The sequence below is a fragment of the Tiliqua scincoides genome, chromosome 3 (assembly GCF_035046505.1).
Source record: "Tiliqua scincoides isolate rTilSci1 chromosome 3, rTilSci1.hap2, whole genome shotgun sequence".
Classification (NCBI taxonomy): Eukaryota; Metazoa; Chordata; class Lepidosauria; order Squamata; family Scincidae; genus Tiliqua; species Tiliqua scincoides.
The window spans coordinates 43926006-43948110 of record NC_089823.1 but is presented as its reverse complement, the minus strand read 5'-3'; the positions used below and the strand labels follow the sequence as shown (position 1 = coordinate 43948110).

General features: G+C 42.5%; 1 protein-coding gene across 2 annotated transcripts in view; it reads right to left on the bottom strand.

Moving 5' to 3' along the window:
- EPHA6 (EPH receptor A6) overlaps window positions 1–22105 on the bottom strand; it is a 499677-nt gene that overhangs the window by 70755 nt on the left and 406817 nt on the right. For both annotated transcript variants that reach the window (XM_066619606.1, XM_066619607.1), the window contains one exon: window positions 15393–15518. In XM_066619606.1, coding sequence (XP_066475703.1) covers window positions 15393–15518 — 126 coding nt within the window. The remainder of the gene's footprint in view (window positions 1–15392; window positions 15519–22105) is intronic.

The window sequence follows — 22105 nt, the reverse complement described above, 5'->3', positions numbered from 1 at the left end:
TGTGGAATTGTACTCAAATCTCCCAAATCCAAACCATTATCTTCTAGACCAGGGCTCTCCTAACCCCATCTGGGGTTCGGAAAAAGCCCCCCCCCATGAGTGGCATTTGCCATTCTGCATCCCTGTGCCCAGATCAGTATGAAAGAAATGTGCTGCTGAGGCATAATAGTAAGCGCCGCTTAGGACAGGGTGGGCTTTTATGGGACACAGCAATTTCCAGTTTGGAGAACTGTTCTAGACCACACTCACTTTCAATGACAAACAGCCCAAGCCTATCCTTTCCCCTCTGCACTGGGGCAGCCATTCCAAAAATGGACATGCTGTATCCAGGGTGGTAGTGGCGGGCTGGGTGGATTCAGCAGGGAAAGGGGATTTAAATCAACCTACCCCTGCATAAACTTCCTGCTCCCCAAAGGGTCTCCTCATACCTGCGCTAGCGATTTCGCTAGTGCAAATGCAGGGAGAGAAAGGGGGCAGGGAGGCTGCTGGCAGAGGGGATAGGATGTGGCCTGTGCCATCACCACCAGATCCACAACTCCTGCAGCCTCCCCATTCCCATTAGAACATAAGAACATAAGAACAGCCCACTGCCCATTACGCCCCCTCTGCCCAGTTTTGCCCCCTCTCTGCCCCCATTCCACCCTTGCCCTCTCCTGCATCCCCCACCATCTTACCTTCCTCTATTAGTGGCTGGAGCTCTGGCCATGGGAAGGCTCCAGCCTTCCTGCTCTTGCCCCTGCAGCATGCTACTCAACACACTGCCAGAAAGTGCTTCATGGCTGCTTTTTAGCATGCAACAGTGAATCCAAAATCATCTTCCTGATGTTGCTATTAACCACAGAAGGGATAATTTACAGACACCAATCATAGCTATCAATATTAAGGGCAAGTCGAGTTGTGTGTAAAATAAACTGATTAAGTATCGGGGGGGAAGGGTTGGACACTCCCTCTGTCTTGGCTCCAATTCAAATTGACCCCCTCCAACTATAGTTCCAACTATTGACCCCCTTATCCCAAAGGTTCAGTGTAATATGCATCTTGACACACAGTCACCTCAGATTATTTATTTTATTTTTCACATTTTTATACCACCTTCCTCCAAAGAGCTCAGAGCTCAGGGGTTTACACAGCTGCTGCTGCTCCCCTTCTTCTTCTTGTCCTCACAACAACTGTGAGATAGGTCAGGCTGAGAGAAAGTGACTGGCCCAAGATCACCCAGGAAGCTTTGTGGCTGAGGGGGGATTTGAACCTGGATCATCCAGGTCTAAATCCACCTCCCAAACCACTACACCACCCTGACTCTCACCACACAGATTACCCACCACACAGAGCTTTTCTAATACCCAATATCAAATCAAGCACAATACAATTATAAACAGGTGTTTCACACATTGGGCTAAACTACCAAGTGTTAATTAATGAAATGATGTGTGATCCAGTTCTGAGTGGTATAGAGGTCTCTGTTTAGTAAGTCCCACAATTATCCCGATCGCCCCCTTTAAGGAGGTGGTTGGAGTTTGTTTTGCCTGGCCAGGACACGAGAGTCCCTCCCCAAGGGAGGGCGAAAGGGGGCTGGGTCGGGCAGCTAAGGTGGACCTTTAAAAGGGGACGAGACCCAGCCCTCTTCCTCCTTGTGCACGTGGGCACCGTGGGAATACCCGCCCGCCCGCCCTAGAGGCAGTCTGAGTTTAACTGGTCGCCGTTTGGGGCTGGGTAGGAATTTTTTGCTGCCTGCCAAGATTGGCCGAGAGGTAGGCAGTTTTTTTGCCTACCCCAGACTGTTATGGGCTAGGGGGTTACACCACCCCTGTTTACAAGCTGCCATTGGTCACTTTAGGAGGGCAGGCGGTGCAGGTTAGGAGGCGTGAATGGGACTCTGGCATGCACCTTCAGGCGGCATAGGCAGGGCAGAACCGTATTTCAGTCCTCAGGGGCTTGGCGGCACGAGGACTTAGACGGGGCACTGGCTGGGACCGCGGGGCACACCTCAGAGGCTCAGCGGCTCGAGGTGGCGCAGTCTGTGGTCTGGCTGCCTTCCCCTTAAGGGATAGACATGGATGAGACGCGCCGTCCCAGCAGCAGGGCGCGACTCGGAGTCGGGTGCATGCCCGCCTGGGGGCAGAGGTTTCTGGTACCGCCCAGAGGTGCCTCCCCGCACCACAGGGGCTTTCGCTGCCTCAGATACTGCAGGTCTCAGCCTCTGCTCCTCTTGTTAATGTGCAATAAAGTGGCCCTTTCTTCCATATCTGTTGTCTTGAGTGTTCATTGGACAGTGCGGAAACAATTCTAAGGAATTATTCTCTCTCCCAAATTCAGCTTGCCAGTTCTCTCTTTATAGGAAAATATAGCTTAAACTAGAATATATAATTAACATTCCATGTTTGTGACAAATACATCCAAATCATTCAGGAGCAAATTTTAGCTTCTAAATTTGCTTGACAAGCCTTTTACTGTTTGTGTTCAGGAGTAAGCCATCACTCCAAAACTACCTTGGAGAAATGGTCCAATTTACATGCTAATCAGGGCATCCCATCAGATGTTATTTAGGTAATGCTAATAATACAAAGGAGTGAATAATATATGCAGAGCTACAGTAATGAATCATCTTGCATGCTAGACTGGAAAGAATATAATAAAATAACAAACACATTTTGTGAGAATGCCTGAATTCTATCTGAAATGGACACCAGATAAAAGGATAAAAAGAATAAAGAACATGGGTACTTTTCAGAGAACCTTGTATACACTTTGCCCATTACTGTTGTTTTTCATTATGTCTGCCATCAGATATATAGTTCGTTTAATTGGAATTGCACACAATATTCACACAGCAAGCCTTACAAAATGGTATTATTATACTTCTAGCAATTTCCGCAGCTGAATTTTCTTCCATTTTGTTTGGGAACAACAGACACAAGGCCTTGAAATGATTGACCAAGCAAGAGTCAAAGGCCAGACTCTTTGTTTGACCAGTACAGAGGTATCCTACCGCTTGCCTACCAATGATATTGACAGTGCCTTTTCATCATTGAAGTAGTTCATGTAGGTCACTTCCCTCATTAGATCATGTTGTAGCTCGTTATGTCAGGTCTCAGGGTTTAGCCATTCCCTTCATAGTAAACATGAAACAAGATTTTAGTATCTTGTACATCTTTACTATATCTGAACAACAGTATATAATCAGATATATATTTACCTTCATGTATCTTTCTTTCAGAGAAAGGTAGTATTTTTTCAGACTTCTGTTTCTCAGGCTACCTCAGATGATGAATGTTCCACACTTCCATGCAGAAAATTGTGTGTACACCATAATGTATAATACATTCATTCATGATAAACAGCCCAATCCAACACAGAGCTTATAGTGGCAGATCTCATGGTCCTCTTACAGCATTGAAAAAGCTGTGGTGCTGACATATACTATGAAGTCACTGGTGCAAATGGATGGAGTCTCTATGCACACACCAGCAGCTCCTGGATGCTCCACTGGAGCAGGTAAGGTGGCTGAGGGGAATTCAGGGAGCACTGGGCTGAACTGAGGGCAGGAGGGGGTGGGAGGGGGTGGATCTCAGCAGCAGCACAGGATCCTATCCCCCTTTCCTGGTCCAGACCCACCTCCTGAGACTCCTCAGACTCATGCAAGTGAGACAGCTGGCATAGGTCCAAGGAGACCCACTAGTGACCAGGCAGCCTGCCGTGGGTAAGTAAAAAGTATTGTTACTTATCTCTGAAATAAAATATATTTTGCTGTGTATATATTAATAGTATACATGAAGGATTCTCAACCACCTTAGGTATCATGGAATCTTAGAAAAGAGTCTGGAGAACTTTGGCTTACCACTTCAGCTATTAGTACAGTGATAGTCTCATCTTTCAGTAAGTTCATACTCCAGGTGGCTAAATGAAATAACATCATTTTTCAATTAGACAATTGCACTAATTCTGAATTAATGTGTCTGGTGATAGTTTGGCTACACATCTAAAGCACATTTTGACCCCATTCTCTCTCTCTCTCTCTCTCTCTCTCTCTCTCTCTCACACACACACACACACACACACACACACACACACACACACACACACTTACTATCACTGTCTAATTAATCCATGGTTTAGGTAAAATATGAACCTAAGTCCAAGAAGTATACTGACTGCTCTATCCAAGCTCTACAATCTATGTCATTAACATGTTCAAATCTAAAATCATAGAATAAATCCTTTCAGTATTCTGGTGCTGAGAATATACAATAGATTTCAGCCAGTGAAAGCAAAACTGGGTTGTAGTAAGATGCATTTTAAATTTCAAGACTGAAGCTAAATTTCAAGACTTCAGATTTTAATCCATTTCTGTTACTGATAGCTTGGTCAACTCCAAATCAGATAGAAACATGTATTTTTGGATACACAGTAATAATTATATGCCTTTTTTCAACAAAAAATGAAAGTTCACAAAGTGGCTTACATAGCAAAATAAATGGGTCCATATCCCCAAATGGCTCAACATCGAAAAGGAGACCCAACAAAGACACAAGCAACAGCCACTGGAAAAGACACCATGCTGGAGTAACTCTCATGCAACACAATCTGATGCAAATTTTATTTAACAGAAACATTATAGAAACTCAGAGTGCAATCCTATACATGTCTACTTAGAAGTAAGTTCCAATGAATTCAATAGAACATTTCCAGGTAAATGTGCATAGGATTGCAACCCTAATCCAGTTTTGTATTAATTGCAAATATACTAATTATCGCTTGTAATTTCTGGGACAATCTTCAAGATTTTGCCTAGCATAATCATGAATCTGAATGCTAAACTTAAACCAACAGAAGCATTCTTTCAGATCATCTCACTTATACATTCCTGCAGAAATACAATAATTGGGTCAGGGTGTGCAGAATTAAGGCTGCATACTGTGCATATTTGCTTGGGAGTAAACCCCACTGAACTCCAAGTGAAGTAATAGTCAGAGACAACATAATACAGCCCCAAGCCTGACTTTGAAAAGAAACGCTGAAGGAATTTTAAGTGTTATTTGGCTTTTAGGCCAAACATGCGTTACTCACAGTTATAAAAAAGAACTCTGAATCCCTCAGCACAGTTTTGGGGTCCATTAATCACTTCACTGAAATGTTCTCAATTTAAAGTTTGTAGTAGAGCAGAAAAAGGTTCTCAGGGAGTATGGTCCCTGACAAAATTTCCCCACACGCTCTGTGGGATGGAGCTGCTGTCTAGATAAGGCTGGTTATTGACACTGGAATGATAATAAGAGACACTGTAGCGAACATCACATTCTGCCCTTGTGTTTTAGGTGCAAGGGATCACAAATGGCTGCTAATTCAACATGGTAACAAGGAATTTATTGTACTCAAAAGATCTGAACTCAGTAGGAACTACTGACCTCAGTGCAAGAAATCAAGGAAAATTTGAGGAATGGACAAAATTTGCCCCTCTAGGACCTTAGTGATCCAGATGGGGCAAGTGAATTGGTCCTCTGTCTAATACAGAGGTGACCAAACCCCGGCCCTGGGGCCACTTGCAGCCCTCGAGGACTCCCAATGCTGCCCTCAGGGAGACCCCAGCCTCCAATGAGCCTCTGCCCCTCTGGAAACTTGCTGGAGCCCGCACTGGCCTGACGCAACTGCTCTCAGAATGATGACTGTTTGACCTCTCGAGTTAGCTGTGGGTTGAGGGCTCCCTCCACAGCTTGCTGTTGCACATCTGTGATGCAACTGCAGCAGCAAAGAAAAGGCCAGCCTTGCTTTGTGCAAGGCCTTTTATAGGCCTTGAGATATTGCAAAGTTCCATCTCTAGTATATTAATTTATGTAAACTTATGTAAATTTATTCAAATTTTAAATGTAAATTAATTCTTTTTTCCCTGGCCCCTGACACAGTGTCAGAGAGATGATGTGGTACATGCGGTGGGCAGAGTAGAATTACAGCTATAGCCCAGCCTGATATATGAATTCAGCAGATGGTGTGAATACAATGTATGTGCACGCAAGACTATGCATCTAGAGCACTCTCAATGTGATCAAGAACCCTGGAAAAGCAGGGTTCCCGATTGTGTGGAGACAGCCCTGCTCCTATATAGTTGGCAATTGAGTAGGCTCTCATTACTGTCTAATAATGGGGTGGAACTGATTGCCCTGCTCCCATCCATAGAGTGAATGAGTGAAAAAAGCTTTCAATTGCTAGAAATGGGTAGAAAAAAAGCCAGTTGTTATTTGATCAATTGATGGACGATTTTTTTTTAATCTCATTTAGATTTGCCAATGTTTAAAAATGTACAAGAAGCTAGCAGTTCTCTGAATGAACATATTTTGGAGAGAATGGTAAAAGGGAAAAGGAGCAGGCATCACAAAATGAGTCAAAAAGAGGTTAGTAGAGAAATCAGGATGAATTAAAATTTACAAGTGTGAGTGAAAATGATATGCAGCATCATAAACGAAGACATGACCCATGGAGGGTAAAAGAAGAAAAGGACTAAGCCACAGAATTCTAAACTACCAGAGATGGAAATAGCTCTTTCGAGGCAAGATTTTTCTCTGTCAAAGCCTCAGAAACAAGGCCAGGTTGCAGGGAGCCTTAGATGCAAAAGAAGGTTGCATGAACTTCTTGAGGAAAGTGAGAAGTTAGTAACAAGGTCCCATGTGGCAAAGGTGTACAGCTAGGAAAGTGGACTCACAATATGAAGGTCAGAGCCAATCAGAATGCTCAAGACGATGCCTGACTTCTGTGCTTCCCCTGCACCTCTGCATAGTACAGTTTTTTTTCTTCTTATCTAACCTGTTTGTTTTCTTGCTGTGACCTGTTATTTATATGGCTCTCCATTCATTTGGGCATGATGACTGTAATAAACTTCGAAAGGAATGCCCATCAGGGCTTTACAGAATAGCACAGCCTATGCTAGTCTGTCCAATAGCCAATGTGTCATGTAAGTGTGGTACATTTACTTTTCTTAAAAGATCATCAGATTGCTTCTCATAAGAATGTCACTCCTAACAATACAACTTACTGTTTCTACTAGAGCAAGGCGTTCCAAACCCATGCCTGGGGGCTGGATTCGGGGTTTGGACTAACCTGTCCATCCCATAAGCAGACTTTACCGTTCTGCTGAGTCGCCACATGTCTTCTATGTTGCTGGGGAACAGGGACACTCTGGGCAGTTCTCTCCGCCTAGATGCCCTGTCCTGCAGCCTTCTGGGATGCCAGGCAACAGACGCTACTGCCCAGAGTGTACCAGTCCCATGAACAAGATAGAAGACATGCAGCAATCCAGCAGAATGGTAAGCTGCAGCCCAAACGGGGACCACATTTTAGTCACACAGCGATCATGAGTTTGGCAACCACTGTACTAGAGAATTGACTTACATTGCTTGTATTGTGTGGTTCTTTGTGTGGAGAATCTGTGTGCTATAGTGGTTAGGGTGTTGGATTTTGGCTGGCAAGATCAGAGCTTACATTCTCACTTAGCTGTGAAGTGTACCAACTGATGTTGGCCCACACATTCTCTCTCAGCCTAATCAAGGGTTCTTGTGACAAAAAAAGTGAAGTAGCCCAAGTCTATGTATGCCACCTTGAGCTTATTGGAAGAGCAGAATACAAATAAGGTAATAATTCAGATTGTTGGCATCCTTCAGTCTCGGAAGACTATGGTATGGCACTCTGAATGGTGGTTCTGGAACAGAGTGTCCTCTCCAGTGTGCAAAGCTTGGGTAATGTAGATATGGAGGATAGACTGTTACCCATGCAGCAAATCTTCCCTCTCCATGTCGCTGAAATGGTCCAATGGAAAGGCAGGAGCCAATACGGTTGGTTCCAGCGGCGTCACAGGAGTTGCCAGAGCGTGACTGTATTCAGCCGCGAACTGCCTCAGGGACTCCGGCTCCGGATTTTGCCTTGAGGTTGTCTCCTGAAGCCTTTTCCATAACTGGATGTAGCCACAAGGCAGTGGAGGTTTGGGATCAGAGTTTTCCTTCTCTCAGATGAGCTGCCTTCCCAGGCTAACGAGTCCCATCTACTCGGTGGCTGTTTAGTCGCCTCTTACAACAAGTACAGCCAAACTGTGGGCCTATTCTTGTCCCCAGCCCCCAGGGGACGATTCAGACTCTCCAGTTCAGATTGGAGAGTAAACAGCTGGGCACAGACATGCTGATGAAACATGTATAGATGCAACACCAATATATATACATATCAATTTTAGCTACAAAAAAAATTGTAACTTAGGCTGCAAACCTGAACACATTTACAAGGGAGTAAGCACCACTGAAGAGAATGAAACTTATTTCAGAGTAAACTGTACATAACTGTACTTGCATGAGCACAATCCAGCCAAAGTTAAACATTTTGAAACTCATTTGATTACAGTGGAAAATGCAGAGCAAACGAAATCGGTGGGTATTCATTTAATTTTGGCTGGATATGCCCTTAGCATTTTAAAAGACAGAATGTTATACTATCAATTGGCACTCAGAATCATGTAATTTTAAAAGCTCCTTTATTAACAATTCATATAATATTTATTTTTAATTTTACTGATATTTTTCATGGCAACACAGGAGCTTGTCAGTTTGTAATGTAACTGAATGGTGGAATGATGAATGAGAATATAAAGTACCAAATCAATGACAGAATATTCAGGAAGTCATATTCTGTCATAACGTGAAATACTGAAGCAAACCCCACGTTAATTTTTTAAATATTAATTTCCTCCCCCCACCAAAAAAAACCTCCACATTTGCTATTCCACATTTGGTATAAGGAAAGTCATGTGGTATGGGAAAGCCTTGGACCCCCTGAATATGGAGATTTTCTGGACTGAGCTAGCAGGCCAGGCAAGGAGATAGTTTAAATCTTTACTTTTAGGGGTGTCTAATCTTCTCTGCATTTTCACCAATGGTTTTCAGATTTCATCATTCTAAGAATTTTATTTAATGTACTCGTAGTATTCTAAATACTTGCAGTTTACTTAGGGTGCAATCCTAACCAACTTTCCAGCACTGACATAGCTGTGCCAGTGTGGCATGCACGGCATCCTGCAGTGGGGAGGCAGTCAAGGAGGCCATCTCATCTCATAAGGGCATGTTTGTTCCCTTACCTTGGGGCTGTATTGCGGCTAGGTCAGTGATAGAAAGTTGGTTAGGACTGCGCCCTTAAAAGTACAGTTGCAAGTAAAGTATTATACTATAATACTTGTAATATAAATACTTGCAGTGAGAAAGATTTTATTTTTTCCTTCTGGTGTATGAAGTCAATTAATTGCATTTGCAACGTCTACAGTTAATATTGTTCAATTTTTATAATGTGTCCAATTTCTTTAGAATGCTTTCACACCATTGAGTTATGAGCAGATGTATATTCACAGTACTTTTTACTGTGAGTTATTTTTTAAAGGAACTAAAAATGAAGGCAAAATCATCTCCACCACCAGGTATAGTACTAGTACAATTCCACTTATGCATAAGGAATTGATTACAATTTTTTTTAACTAGGTGTTTTTTTAATAGAAAACTACATTCTCATAAACAAAACAAAAGCCAACAGGAAAATGTTTTGCTGAAAACATTGTCTATTTATCTGGAAACCAAAGACAGTCAATAAAGTATTGTCATTGAATTACTTTTTAATACAGTGAAAAACCATCTCCTTTTATAAACGAACAAACAATGGGGAATGGGGAGACAACCCCTTTCCTCACCGCACAGCTTGCTACAACTATTGAAACACTGCTGTTGGCCACATCCACAAAGTAAGTGAAATTGAAGGGAGGATGGGGCTTGGGAAATCAGTGTGTGTGGGGGAGAAAAGGAACTGGGTAGATGAGTTAGAAAGAAAATGTTTAGGGGCTGATGGTTATTGTTGTGAGTTTGAACTGTGTCTGAAAAAAGCTATCTCTCAGTTTTTTGGGGGAAGTAGCTCAGTTTATTTCTGAAATAATTCCCCATCTCTAGAAAGCAGCAAGCTTCAGTTTCCCATAAGGTAAGATGCTCTATATTAGTGGTTCCTAAACTCCTACAGGGTAAGTAAACCAGGTAAAACCAGGTGTTTGCATGGGTGGGGAGGTGGCGGTGATGGCACAACCAAGGGGCTTGTTTACTGGGGGGAGTGGTGGCCTCCGGCAGGGTGTGGGAGGCTTGCAACCCCTTGCTGCTGTAAAAAGCTCTTATCTTCAGTAGGAACCCCCTTCAGTTTTCAATCAAAAAAGGGGCTTCCTATAGGAGATAAGGGCATTTTACAACAGCAGGGAGGCCCACAGAGGGGAACTGGGGAGGCCAGCACTACCCCCAAGTGAGTAAAGCCCCTTGGTCATGGCTGTGGCACCATTACTACCATCCCTGCAGGGCCACTCCGCTTAAAGGAGAATGCTCAGCTTCCAGTTCACCTGGTGGGCCAAGTCAGTGGCATAACTAGATCATTTGACACCCAGGGCGCATAAATTTTTGTCATCCTCATATGACTCAATCAATCAATCAATCAATCAATCAATCAATCAATCAATCAATCAATCAATCTTTTCACATTTTAAGTAAGGAAACAAGTTCCTTCGTCTAAGGACCTCAGGGTGGTGTGCATGATACCTCCCCTTATTTTGTCCTCGCAACAACCCTGTGAGGTAGGTGAAACAGAGATAGTAATAGTCATAACATGAAATGATTAATAATAATGGCCAAAAATAAATGCAGTGAATATTTCCCCACAATGGATGAAATTCTGCATCAAATGGTATATAATCTAATGATATGATTCCTAAAAGTCATGATTTCCACAATTTTGGTCACTAGGGTTTCACCCTCCCCCTCAATGATGTCTCATTGATTTTGAGTTAAAGCAGCGGTTCTCAAACTTTTAACACCAGGACCAACTTTTTAGAATGACAATCTGCCAGGGACCCACTGGAAGTGATGTCATGGCTGAAAGTGACATCATCAGGCAATTTAAATAAATTAAAGAAAAACAAATAAATAAGGGGAAGCCAGCCCTGTTCCACCAAATTAATTTTCTCTGTAGCCTGCCTACAATAACAAACAGTATTGTTCCACAAAAAAAATCAGTAAGATTTTCAGCCCTACCCAGTGTTCAGTTTACTTTAAGTTCTTATATTTCAAGCATATACTATCAGGACCCACCTAGCTTTACAAGTGTATAAAAGAAAAAAAAATTCACCTTACCAGCTCAAGCCTCTGTTTATTCTTTTTATTGGGGGGGGGGGTCTGCATTCTGGAGTATTTGTTGAGCTCCACTTTCATCAGATCAGGACCATTCTGGTGGCCTTGCATTCCCCTATGCCTGATCTGACCTGTAAAAGGTATGTTTGCTTACTTGTGAGTAAACACGACAGTGTGGCTGTTTTGCTTTCTATAGGGCTCAGTTCATTAGCCAGCTTGGAGGGAGGGACTTCCTTCTCGGGTGTTTTTCGGGGACTGTTCATCGGATAGGGACCATTCTGGTGTCATTGGATTCCTCTCAGCCTGCCCTTTCCGACAGACTAGGGCAGGTTTGCCTACTCACGAGTAAACGCACAATATGGTTCAGTTTCACTTTCCATAGGGCTTCATGTATTTTTGTTTTCTAGTTGGCCATAACTTTTGATAGAATGGAGATATTTCACTCTGGTTTTTTCACTGCATTCTGCTGTAAATTCTGCATTGAATGATGGTATTATTCATGATGGTATTATTCCTAAAAGCTGCAATTTTAGTGATTTTGGTCACTTGTGGTGTCACCCCCCCCAAGGCTGGTAACTAGGGCAGACCCCCTCAACCCCTCACTAGCTATGCCACTAGGCCAGAACCCACCAACTTGGAAACCACTGGACTATAATCATTCAGGGTGTACCAGCTATTCTCCAGACCTTCTTCAGCCCTGAATTCACTATGTGGTCTTGGTGAACCTGCTATTTCTTAACCTCATCCCCTGTGTAGATTTATTTAATATTTTAGACTGCTCATATATCCACATCCCTCCTTTTTGATAACTTGTAAATAAGTAATGATCACATTTACGTAATGTTTGCTCTTCTTTTACTTTGCATAGAATAAAAAAAGCATTAAAAAACCCTCATCCCCTATGTCATAATTGAAAAATGTGTAATAATGCTACTAACCTACAGGTTTGTTGTAAAGATGGCTGAGATAATAGATGTAATGAGCTTTCAACACATTCAACAAACTAATTACCAGTTAAACAATATTATTTATATTGATTCTACAATTTCCATTTCCACCAGCTTCCAGCAGTGCCTCTCTGCTTGCTGCTTACATGAAATAAAGCAGCGTGGTTGCTAATAATTTGAGATAGATGAACTCCTGCTATCACAATTTTGAATGGACTCTTTCTTCTATGTTTGATAACCCTGAGATAAAGCTTAGGTTTCTTCCAAACGTTCACAACAATCTTGGAAAAGCATAGCTCAAAAGCTCTCCCCACCTTATCTGTAGTTGGTTTCCCATCTCCCATCATTGTAACTCCTCTCCTTCCCTGGCTCTTTTCCTTTCTTTTCTGTGAATGTTGCCCTTGAGCAGCAGATCAAGTGAGCAAAGGAAGAGTTGCTTCTCAAGCCTTCAGTAAGCCTGAAGTAAGTCCTACCAACAGGAAATTCCCACACCAAAGGTCTAAGGTAATTATTGTTTGATAAGACTTATATGACCCTACCCAATCCTTCGTTAACCATGAGATGTGCCCATGCAACAAAAGCTCCTCTGGTATGGAAGCTCCTCTGTGGATCTGCGCCATGGTGCTGCCATTCCCTCTCACTACTGCTGAAAAGTATATTTTAAGGAAAGAAAAAGATGAAGGCAACAGTATGAAATGCACCAAACTTACTGACATGACAAAATTCAAACCTATCTAATGGCTTGTCCTTAACTGAGCAGATGCCAACCCAGATTCCAGCCCTATTCCTTCTCCCTTCCCTCAGATGTGACCACATCACTTCAATGAATTCACAACATGTCATCTCTCCCTACTCTTTTTATTTCCCACTTTTCTTCCATCGAACATCAAACTCAAGACATAAGAACAGCCCCACTGGATCAGGCCATAGGGTTCCTTGGAATAGTGTTACTAGGAATAGTGCTATTCCTAATGCTAGTTCCTAATAGTGCTCCTATTAGTTCCTAATAGTGCTCCATAGGGTTCCTAGGAATAGGGTTCCTAGGAATAGTGCTGCCCCATCCATGAGGTTGGCAGGGATCTATGCAGATTGGCCCCATCTCCATCCATCTACTTGCCTCCACTGATCTTCCTCCTCTCACTCTTTGGATTGGAAAAGAAAGTTGGCAACAGAGCAGAAGTGTGGAGGAGAGGAGAGTAGAGGGCTGGAATGTCAGAGGAGCAGAACCTAGTTAGCGTGATGTACTGCCCAGTCTTATCTGAGCCTTGTACTGATAGAACTCATCCTCCGTCAGCACAAGTCCTGGGCTGCTGGTGCAGTAGCTGCTGTGATGGCACACAGGCTGGGGCTACCAGTGCAAATGACTAGCAGCTCCGTGTGTGTGCCAATGGAGTGCTGAGTTCCTGCCAGAGCAGGTAGATCTGGGAAAGATTGGGGTGGGGATTGGGCTGGGCTAGGGTCATGTTGAAGGCGGGCTGGGGTGGATATCCGTTGCAGCAGTGGCACTGATATCCTATGCCACTGGAATGGGCTTGACATGCCCCTTTGAACCTACTCAGATATATGCAAGCAAAAGAACTGGTGTGGACTGATGTAGGCTCATTGAGGACCAATGTGTTGGCAAAGTAGGTATGTATACAAGTTCTTTACTTACCTTTCCACTGCTCTTTGGTTCCTGGCTGACCCACAGCATGATCAAGTGCCACTGAATGCTCTGGGCTAGCCTTGGATAGAATTGGGTGGTTTGCTCAGGGGCACCCCAAGGATTCTGACAAGGATTTTATTTGGTCTCTATAGTACCCATTTGCACATGCAGAATTAGATTTAGATGGGTAATCCGTGTGATTGTGGATGGATTGCTCTTGCTGAATCAGCTTGCAGATATTTACTTTAAATTGGTGTATTAGCTGCCCCTTTTACAAATGAAGCAACTAACAGAAGCATTCATCTTGATGTTCCAGGCAATGTGCATTTATTATTAAAACACACAATGCTGCATTCTGCATTTTTATTACGTAAATATTACCAATGGGAAAGAATTAATGATGCCTCAGTTTAAAAATGCATATTAGAGTAAGGATAAACAGATTTGATCAAGGAAAACGTATAAAGACTAATTTTCTTTGTACTGAAATACCACAAATTGTACTTGAGTTTCAGAATGAATAATTGCTCCCTTACGGTAGTCAATGAATAATTTTTCAAGCGAATATTTGTTAATTCAATCTATCCTTAATTGTCAATGTATACCGTATAAGAATAATCTATTTATACTATAAAAGAATAATGAACTCTCAGGTGCACGTGGAAATTTAAATTCCTTTGAATTCCTTTTAATACCATTCTGTTAGGAAATAAAGTAATATTTTTTCCTCATGGAATTACTATGTCATGATTTGAAAGGCTCTTATGACCATATTCCTCAAGTCATTTGCTGTGGTGTAATCCCACTAACTACACTTCATATGTATACCACAGTAGACACCAAATAGCCCAATCCTATCTAAGACCCTGTGTGGTGACATAGCAGTGCTGGTGCAGCTACCAGTGGATTTTTGGCTGCTGGAGGTCTCCTCGGGGTTAGCCCAGCAGCCATTCTGGATCTGTTTGGACTGGTGCCAGTGATATCACTTACACAAGTCCAAGTTGATCTGTGCAGGTGATTGGGGCCTGGGAAGGGGGTTAGGATACAGTGCATGCTAGTGCCACTGATCCTGCCTCCTCCAGGGCCTCCTCTCCCCCTCCCTGTTCCACTCCCACCCCACCCCCCCCAACTCTGCACTGAATTTATCTGGGTCAGCATGTGTGGGGAGGCTCGGACCTTCCTGCCAGCACACCAGTTCTCTGCATGTTACAAAGCAGCGTTTGTTAATCTTATAGTTAAACAGTTAATCTTATATGGCCATTTTGGACAACTCAGTGCACATGTTAGGTACATCCAATAACCCATGACTGCACAATGCTATATTCTATTCAAGTGTACAACTAGTCCAATACCTACTATCATCTTTTCCCCCTTGAGACATTATTTTAAAAACAAGAAAAAGTTTATTTTGTTTTACTTATTTGAGTTTCACTACATTCTTGTTAACTTCTTATTTTTCCTGTGACATAAGCTTCTTGATTCCTGGTTGTCTAATCTGCAACACACATGCAATATCAGGTATTGTATGAAACAAGAAGTGGATCACGCAACATCAATGCCCTGCATTCCTCATTTTGGTCCCAAGAACTAAAGTTCCCTAGTGCTTTCACGTTCACATGGAGTACCTACCAGAGGATATCCTGGGGGGCAAAGATCCTCCTCCTGACAGAGGATGTGGGGCTGGAATGTTATTTAAAAATCCTTCCCTCAGGAATCTTGGGCAAAGAGACTGCACCCCAATGGTCGGGAAGGATCCTTATAAAAGATAAAAATTGTCATTAATTAAACAGGCAGTTTTAGTTGCTGAAAGAGAGAGCCCATGAAAATATGGTTAAATATTAATTTGCAACTAATTATGGTCAGGTGAAAAGCTGTAAAGCTTATGCAGTCCAAAACAAAATGAAAAAACCAAAATCAAAAGAATCAGCATATGCAGGCCAAATGCAGAATGTTATTTCAGGGATAACAGCACAATGATATACATTTCAAGGGAGGAAATAGGTGAGATTCAGAGAAGTTAAATCAGCTTTATATACGTTTGTCCCAAACTCAAGATCCTGCACCTACTGGGTTTTGAGGGTCTAAATTTTCTAACACAGGTCAATATGTTAGAGATAGGCTGTAAGTTAATTTCTTACACAAACCTGCAACATGTTAGAAAAGCAGGAGGTTTTAGTCTGTTTCTCTTTAAAGAATTTTTTCCAAAAAATTGAGACTGCTATCTTAAACAGCACAGGAGCCATTGAAAGTTTGTCTCCTCTGTGTAAGGTGTTGATACAAGCAATCATGAAACTCAAGAAAGGTCTTTGGAATTATTATCAGATTCTATTGATGAAAGTTGATAATGAAACACTATCAATCACAACAGACAATGGAAACACCTGGAAAGCACCTGGAAACCTGATTGGCACAGTATTCAAGCAGTATTACTGTTGAGGATGCAAACATTAGAATAGGATCAAACTCTCACTGATATTGTGGCTTTAAAGCCCAGCTTTCTCAATGCCCAGAAAGCAGTCACAGGCTACGTAGAATTGATTATTTTGGTAGAGCAGTGAGAATAACTTATTTGCTACTGAGGTGACACTAGTCTTAACAGAGCATAAGTAGCTTGATTACTATACAAACATTAGGGGGAGGGGAGAGGAAGAGCCTGGGGGGGGGGGGAGGAAGCCAGTTCATTCCATTTTCCAAACATTTAATTGCAATCCTAAGCAGGTCTACTAAGAAGTTACAGCCCAATATTCTTGAATCTCCACCGATGTAGCCATGCCAACAAAACACAGGCTGCATGTTGGGGGGGGTGGGGGGGAGTCACAAAGACCTCCTCAAGGTAAGGGAATGTTTCTTTTGTTCTTTTGCTGGTGCAAAACCAAGGTGAGTAATGGAGAGGGAAGGGGAGATGGAAGGGGCATAGGAAACTGGAACATGCGAGTGCCAGCAGTAACCATCATCTCCTGCCTCCATTCCTCCTCCTGCCCTCTCCAACTCCCCCATTCCTCCCCTCCCAGTTCCACCTACCATCTGCTCCCACTGCTAGCTTGCTATAGCCAGCAGATGGTGGTCTATCCACCACTTTTACCAGTATCATCTCACTTCCGCCAGTGGAACTCATGTTCTGCTGATGAAAAGAGAGCATAGGATTCATCTGTAAGACTCACTAAGTTTCATGGGACTTACTCCCAGGGAAGTATGCACAGGATTTCAGCCTTATCCAGGGCCTATGACAGTGGATCTCACAATCCCCTACTGGAAGTCATGATCTGGTGCCGCAAGAACTGTGGTGCTGTTGTGTGGTTTGGGGCCACCTGTGCAAATGGCTGGAGGCCCTGAATGTGCATCATGGCTCACTTAGCATGCGTGGAAGCAGATAAGGTAAGGAAGTTTGGGGGAGGATTTCAGTAGCAACAATGCACACCAAGATCCTATTGCTCTCTTTTCCAGCCTGACAATCCCCCCAAGGCTCTTGGACCTATGCCTGCTAAATAGCTGGTGTAGGTCTAAAGCAGGGGTGCTCAAACTTTCAACTTTAGGGATGCTGGACCTTTAACAAGTGTATAGAAGAGAGAATTTCAGCAGGTGCAGCTTGTCATCTGTGGGATGACAAGTTGCACCTGCTGCAATCCTCTCTTCTATACACTTGTTAAAGGTCCAGCATCCCTAAAGTTGAAAGTTTGAGCACCCCTGGTCTAAAGAGACACAATGGTGGTCAGGCAGCTTGTGGGAGGTAAGTAAAAATGACTTATGCTTATCTCTCCTAGGCTACCTGGTAGTCCCTACCACAGCATACAGTACATGCTTCTTTGGTGCTGCTGCATCACGCAGGTTGGAGGGGGATAGGATTAGGCTGTTAGTTGCTGTTTTTTCCTCAAGCTCCATTCAAGTAAGCAGACCGATGAAACTGAATAGACAAGGTTACCACAGCAAAAACTACTATGTAGATGGCTATGCAGTGCACCCATCATGTTATGGATCATATAAATGTAATAAAAAACTTTAAAAGCATTTCCAAATATGATCCACATATAGGAGGTGAGTATTACTTACAAACTCTATCCACAAGTCATACACGACAGTCACACCAAAATGTACATATGCAACAGAATTGACAACATTTCTGAGCATTTGTTTTGGCTTTTCAAGGTACAGCTTAAGAGTATTCTGAGAAGTTTGACCAGGGGCCATGACAGGTACAAAAAAAGAGAGCATGTGGACCATGGGCAATGACACTATTACAGAACTACAGTATATCAACAGCACAATCCTGCTTACTGATTCTGTTCAATGGGGCTTACTGCCATGCAAATGTGTATAGGATTGCAGCCCAAGTCATTTAAAACATTAGCTTGGCCAATTTCAATGACACTTCAGAGAAATGTCACTTTCCATTCATAATCAGTTGGATTATACCCAAGCTATGTAATTAGTATCTATCATTTATAATTGTCACTAATAAAAAAATCAATAACTGTACAGAATAAAACAAAACTATCACCATGAGTTTTTGATTTAGGTACAGATCCCTCACCCCTCCAAATAGGCAGAAAGAAATGAAAGGAGGCATCTGTTACATATCTAACAAAGTGGAACTCCTCAAACAGTAATCTCTTGGCACAGACATATGCTGAGAAATTCATTCTTCAATCACTGCATTTAACCGATAACTTCAGGGGATAATGACTGAGCTAGAAAATGCACAGAGCCAAGTTCTACTTTTTTGTTACACAAATTTTGGCAGGGTTCTTCTTTAGGAAGTGGTAGATCGTTTACAGCCCAGTCCTATCCAACTTTCCAGCACTGATGCAACCATGCCAGTGGGGTGTGTGCTGCATGTGGTGGAGAGCCAGTAACAGAGGCCTCTCAAGGCAAAATAATGTTTGTTCCCTTACCTTGGGGCTGCATTGAGGTTGTATCAGTGCTGGGAAGCTGGATAGAATTGGACCCTTAGACAGGTAAGTCATGTAGCAGTTCTCTTGAGGTTCCTGACCCAAGAGATGCCAACCTGTCTGGATTTTTTTCCACTGCCACCAGTGCCTATCTTACCAGGGCTTTGCACTCTGTGAGGCCTTGAGGGAGGAGCAGGTGATCAGGGGCTAAGCAATCCTATATATGTTTATAGGCGCTACAGGTAGATTATGCTTATCTGGACATCCGAAATCTGAACTATTCTGAAATCTGGACATTTGGACAAGCCTTGGAGAAGTCTTTGTCCAAGACTTGTTTTCTGTAGTGTGAATAGTAGAAGATCTTGTGCTCATTCACATGTACAGTACAGGTACAGAAGTAAGTTTTGTTCTATGCTCTGTGTTGTGTACCTGTACAGACATTGTTGAAAAATATCAATGAGGCCAGCAGACACCCATATTGGTAACAGTGAAAAGAACAAAAGAAAGAATTTCTCATTATGCAATTCTAGACTAATCCAGATGAAATCCAGACAAATCTGAAATCCAAACACCTTCCCATCCTAAGCAGTCCAGACAAGGGATATTCAGCTTGTACTATGCAATTCAGGTTAGTGTGCACTTGATTGATGCCTGAAACAACTAATAAGAATAATAATTTTTAAAATGGTAACAATACACTATAAGATATCTTACTACTGCTGCAGCATAAGGAATATAGTTGCAAGGAGCAAATTGGAAAGATTTTATCCCTGTACTATTTAAAATAATTCAGCATTCTCGCTTAAAGTGAAAAAACATGGTGCAGAATGTTGATGGAGAAAATGAGCAGGAACAAAGTTTAGCAACATGATGAACAAGTGATTTGAAGGAACTGTTGTAGTCCTTCTTGATAGCCTTCTGTACTTCATCCACCAAAAAAAATCTGTAGAGAGTATATTGGATTACAATTTACTTGGAAGGGAGATTTATCAGCTTAACAATTGAAGGATGTAAAGTGAGGAACACCAGATGTGCCTGTGAAGTTTCACAGGTGAAGGCAGAAGTTAAGGAAGACCTCAACTGCAGCTCCCTATCCATCCCTCTTTATCCATCAGCCATTTGCCCTGGATCTTTGCCCAATTCACACATCCCACAAAGTGACCACTCTAGCTGCATAAGTACTTTTACTTTTGAAAAAGGAAACATCACAACACAAAAGTGACTGTAACCTTGTGCAGTCATATCATCATCTAATGATGGGGAGAGCAAGAATATGCTGTTAGCCATCCCCCTGCATCAACTTGCTCTTTCTGTCTCATACCCAAAATGATCAATATTCATCTGCAGTGACAATACTGAGCACAGACAGAACTTCTTCCTGTGCGCCCCACCCTGGGAAGCACACAGATGAGGGAGAAGTTCTCCTTGCACTCAGTGTTTGATGAACATGTAAGGGATGGGTCTTGTGTATAGATAGGATTTGCCTACCAGTGTGCACTTGTGACCTCCCCATCACGTGGGTGGTGACCACACAAATAATGCCTGCCCAGGGTTTGTGGCAAGAACAGCACAAGGAAAACTTGGTTGGAAACACATGAGACAGAGGAAGGAGGCTAGACAGGATAGACAATAGAATGGTTGTAAAATATGGACTGTATAATGTAGGACAAGTGGATGCAAATCATGTTGGCTATGCACTATGTCCAGTATGCATCTGAATATCAGTTGTAGGACAGCAAAAGTGGGAGATAAGTTTACTTTTTTCTCTTATGGATTTCCTGGAGGCAGCTAGTGGGCCATTGTGGGAAACAGGAAGCTGGACTGGATGGCCCTTTGGCCTGATCCAGCAGGGCTTTTTTGTCTTCTAATGTTAATGGTTTATGGTTTCACTGTTTTACAACCAATCAAAATATTAAGCGAAACATAAAATGGTATTTCTCCTTCTGTTATCTATCCAGGTATATTCTACAGCAGTGTTTCTCAACCAGTGGTACAGGTACCACCAGTTTTACTTGAGGTGATGTCTGGTGGTACTCATGGAGCCCCTCGAACAACCTGCCACCTGGCCGCAAGAGCAGTGAGGTGACAGAACAAACAGCAGTAGGAAGCTTGGCTTGGCGGGGAGAGCTCCAAAGTATGCTTTGTGCAAGCTCAAAAAAGCCCTCCTGTCCACCCTGAGCCTCTTCCTATGTTTTTCATGGCATATCTTGCCTCCCAACCCTGAAAGTAACAGACTATGACATCATTACTTCCGGTGGTACTTCCAATAGGTGGCTCATGCAATAGGTGGATCATGAGAAGTGGTACAGCAAGAGCTTTCGCCACAATGAGAATATTCTGTATGAGCCCCAAAATGGATGCGTGGCTGATTAAATTTCAACATTCATTGAAGAATACAAAACAATAGCTTTCATGAACACAACACCATGCATTTCAAATCCTACTGTATTTTGAAGTGTGTCTCAGGTTGATGTTTATGTGGTGACCTTCAGTCATTTTGAAAAATCAGCAGACGCCCTATGTGACAGCCTAATATACTTTATGTTTTCCAAAGAAATTGAAAAATTCCAAAATTACTGCACATAATTACTTCAGGAAGTACTAGTTCCAGAGGTATACTTGCCACAGAGGTATACTTGAGCTTCTATTATGGGGAGGGAACAGCTAAAAAAGTGAAGAAGTGGTTTGCCAGGAAGCTTAATAATGCGTTTTGCTAACTCTGTCTCACACTTCCATTATTTTCAGAAGGAACTGCATGCTTGCTCCTCAGAGACAGACAACACCTGCCTCTCATTATAATCAGGAAATAAACAGGTTCCTTAATCTTCATGGGATGTAATTTAGTAGTGATTAACAGAAATGCAGAAAAAGCCCAGGAAGAAAATTCAGATAAAACATCATTCATTATACTGTATCTTCCTAAGTTTACTTAGGTGCAACAAAAAAAAGTGGTGTTGGGTTGAAGTAAACTTAGAAATATAGAAATAAATAATAAGTCACTAAAGTTCCCCCCCCCCCAAAAAAAAAATCTTGTAATCATTTTTTGTGCAACATGTACTTCAGTTATTTGTTTCAGGATGATACATAACTAGTATTTACCTTGAAGAAACATATTTGCTGTACTGATTTTCCAGGCACCAGACCTTTAGTATACATATTTTAAAAACTCAAGCATAAAATATATCGTCAATCCTTGCCACCAGATAATTTGCTACCTGCCGATTTGCTTATCTGCATGGAGCAGGAATGCCAGGGCCCAATCCTGACCTGGGCAAGTGCCTGTGCTGATCTCCAGTCCCGGCGCTGGATGTCGCAAACATGCTGTAAGGCACATCCACAACACCCTGTGCCGAGTCAGTGCTGATCCAGCACTGGTTGGCACAGAGCCCAGAGCTGGCTTGACGCCATCTGGAGGTAGGTGAGAGCTCTGAGCAGTGGTGAGGGTCTCGGGGTTGG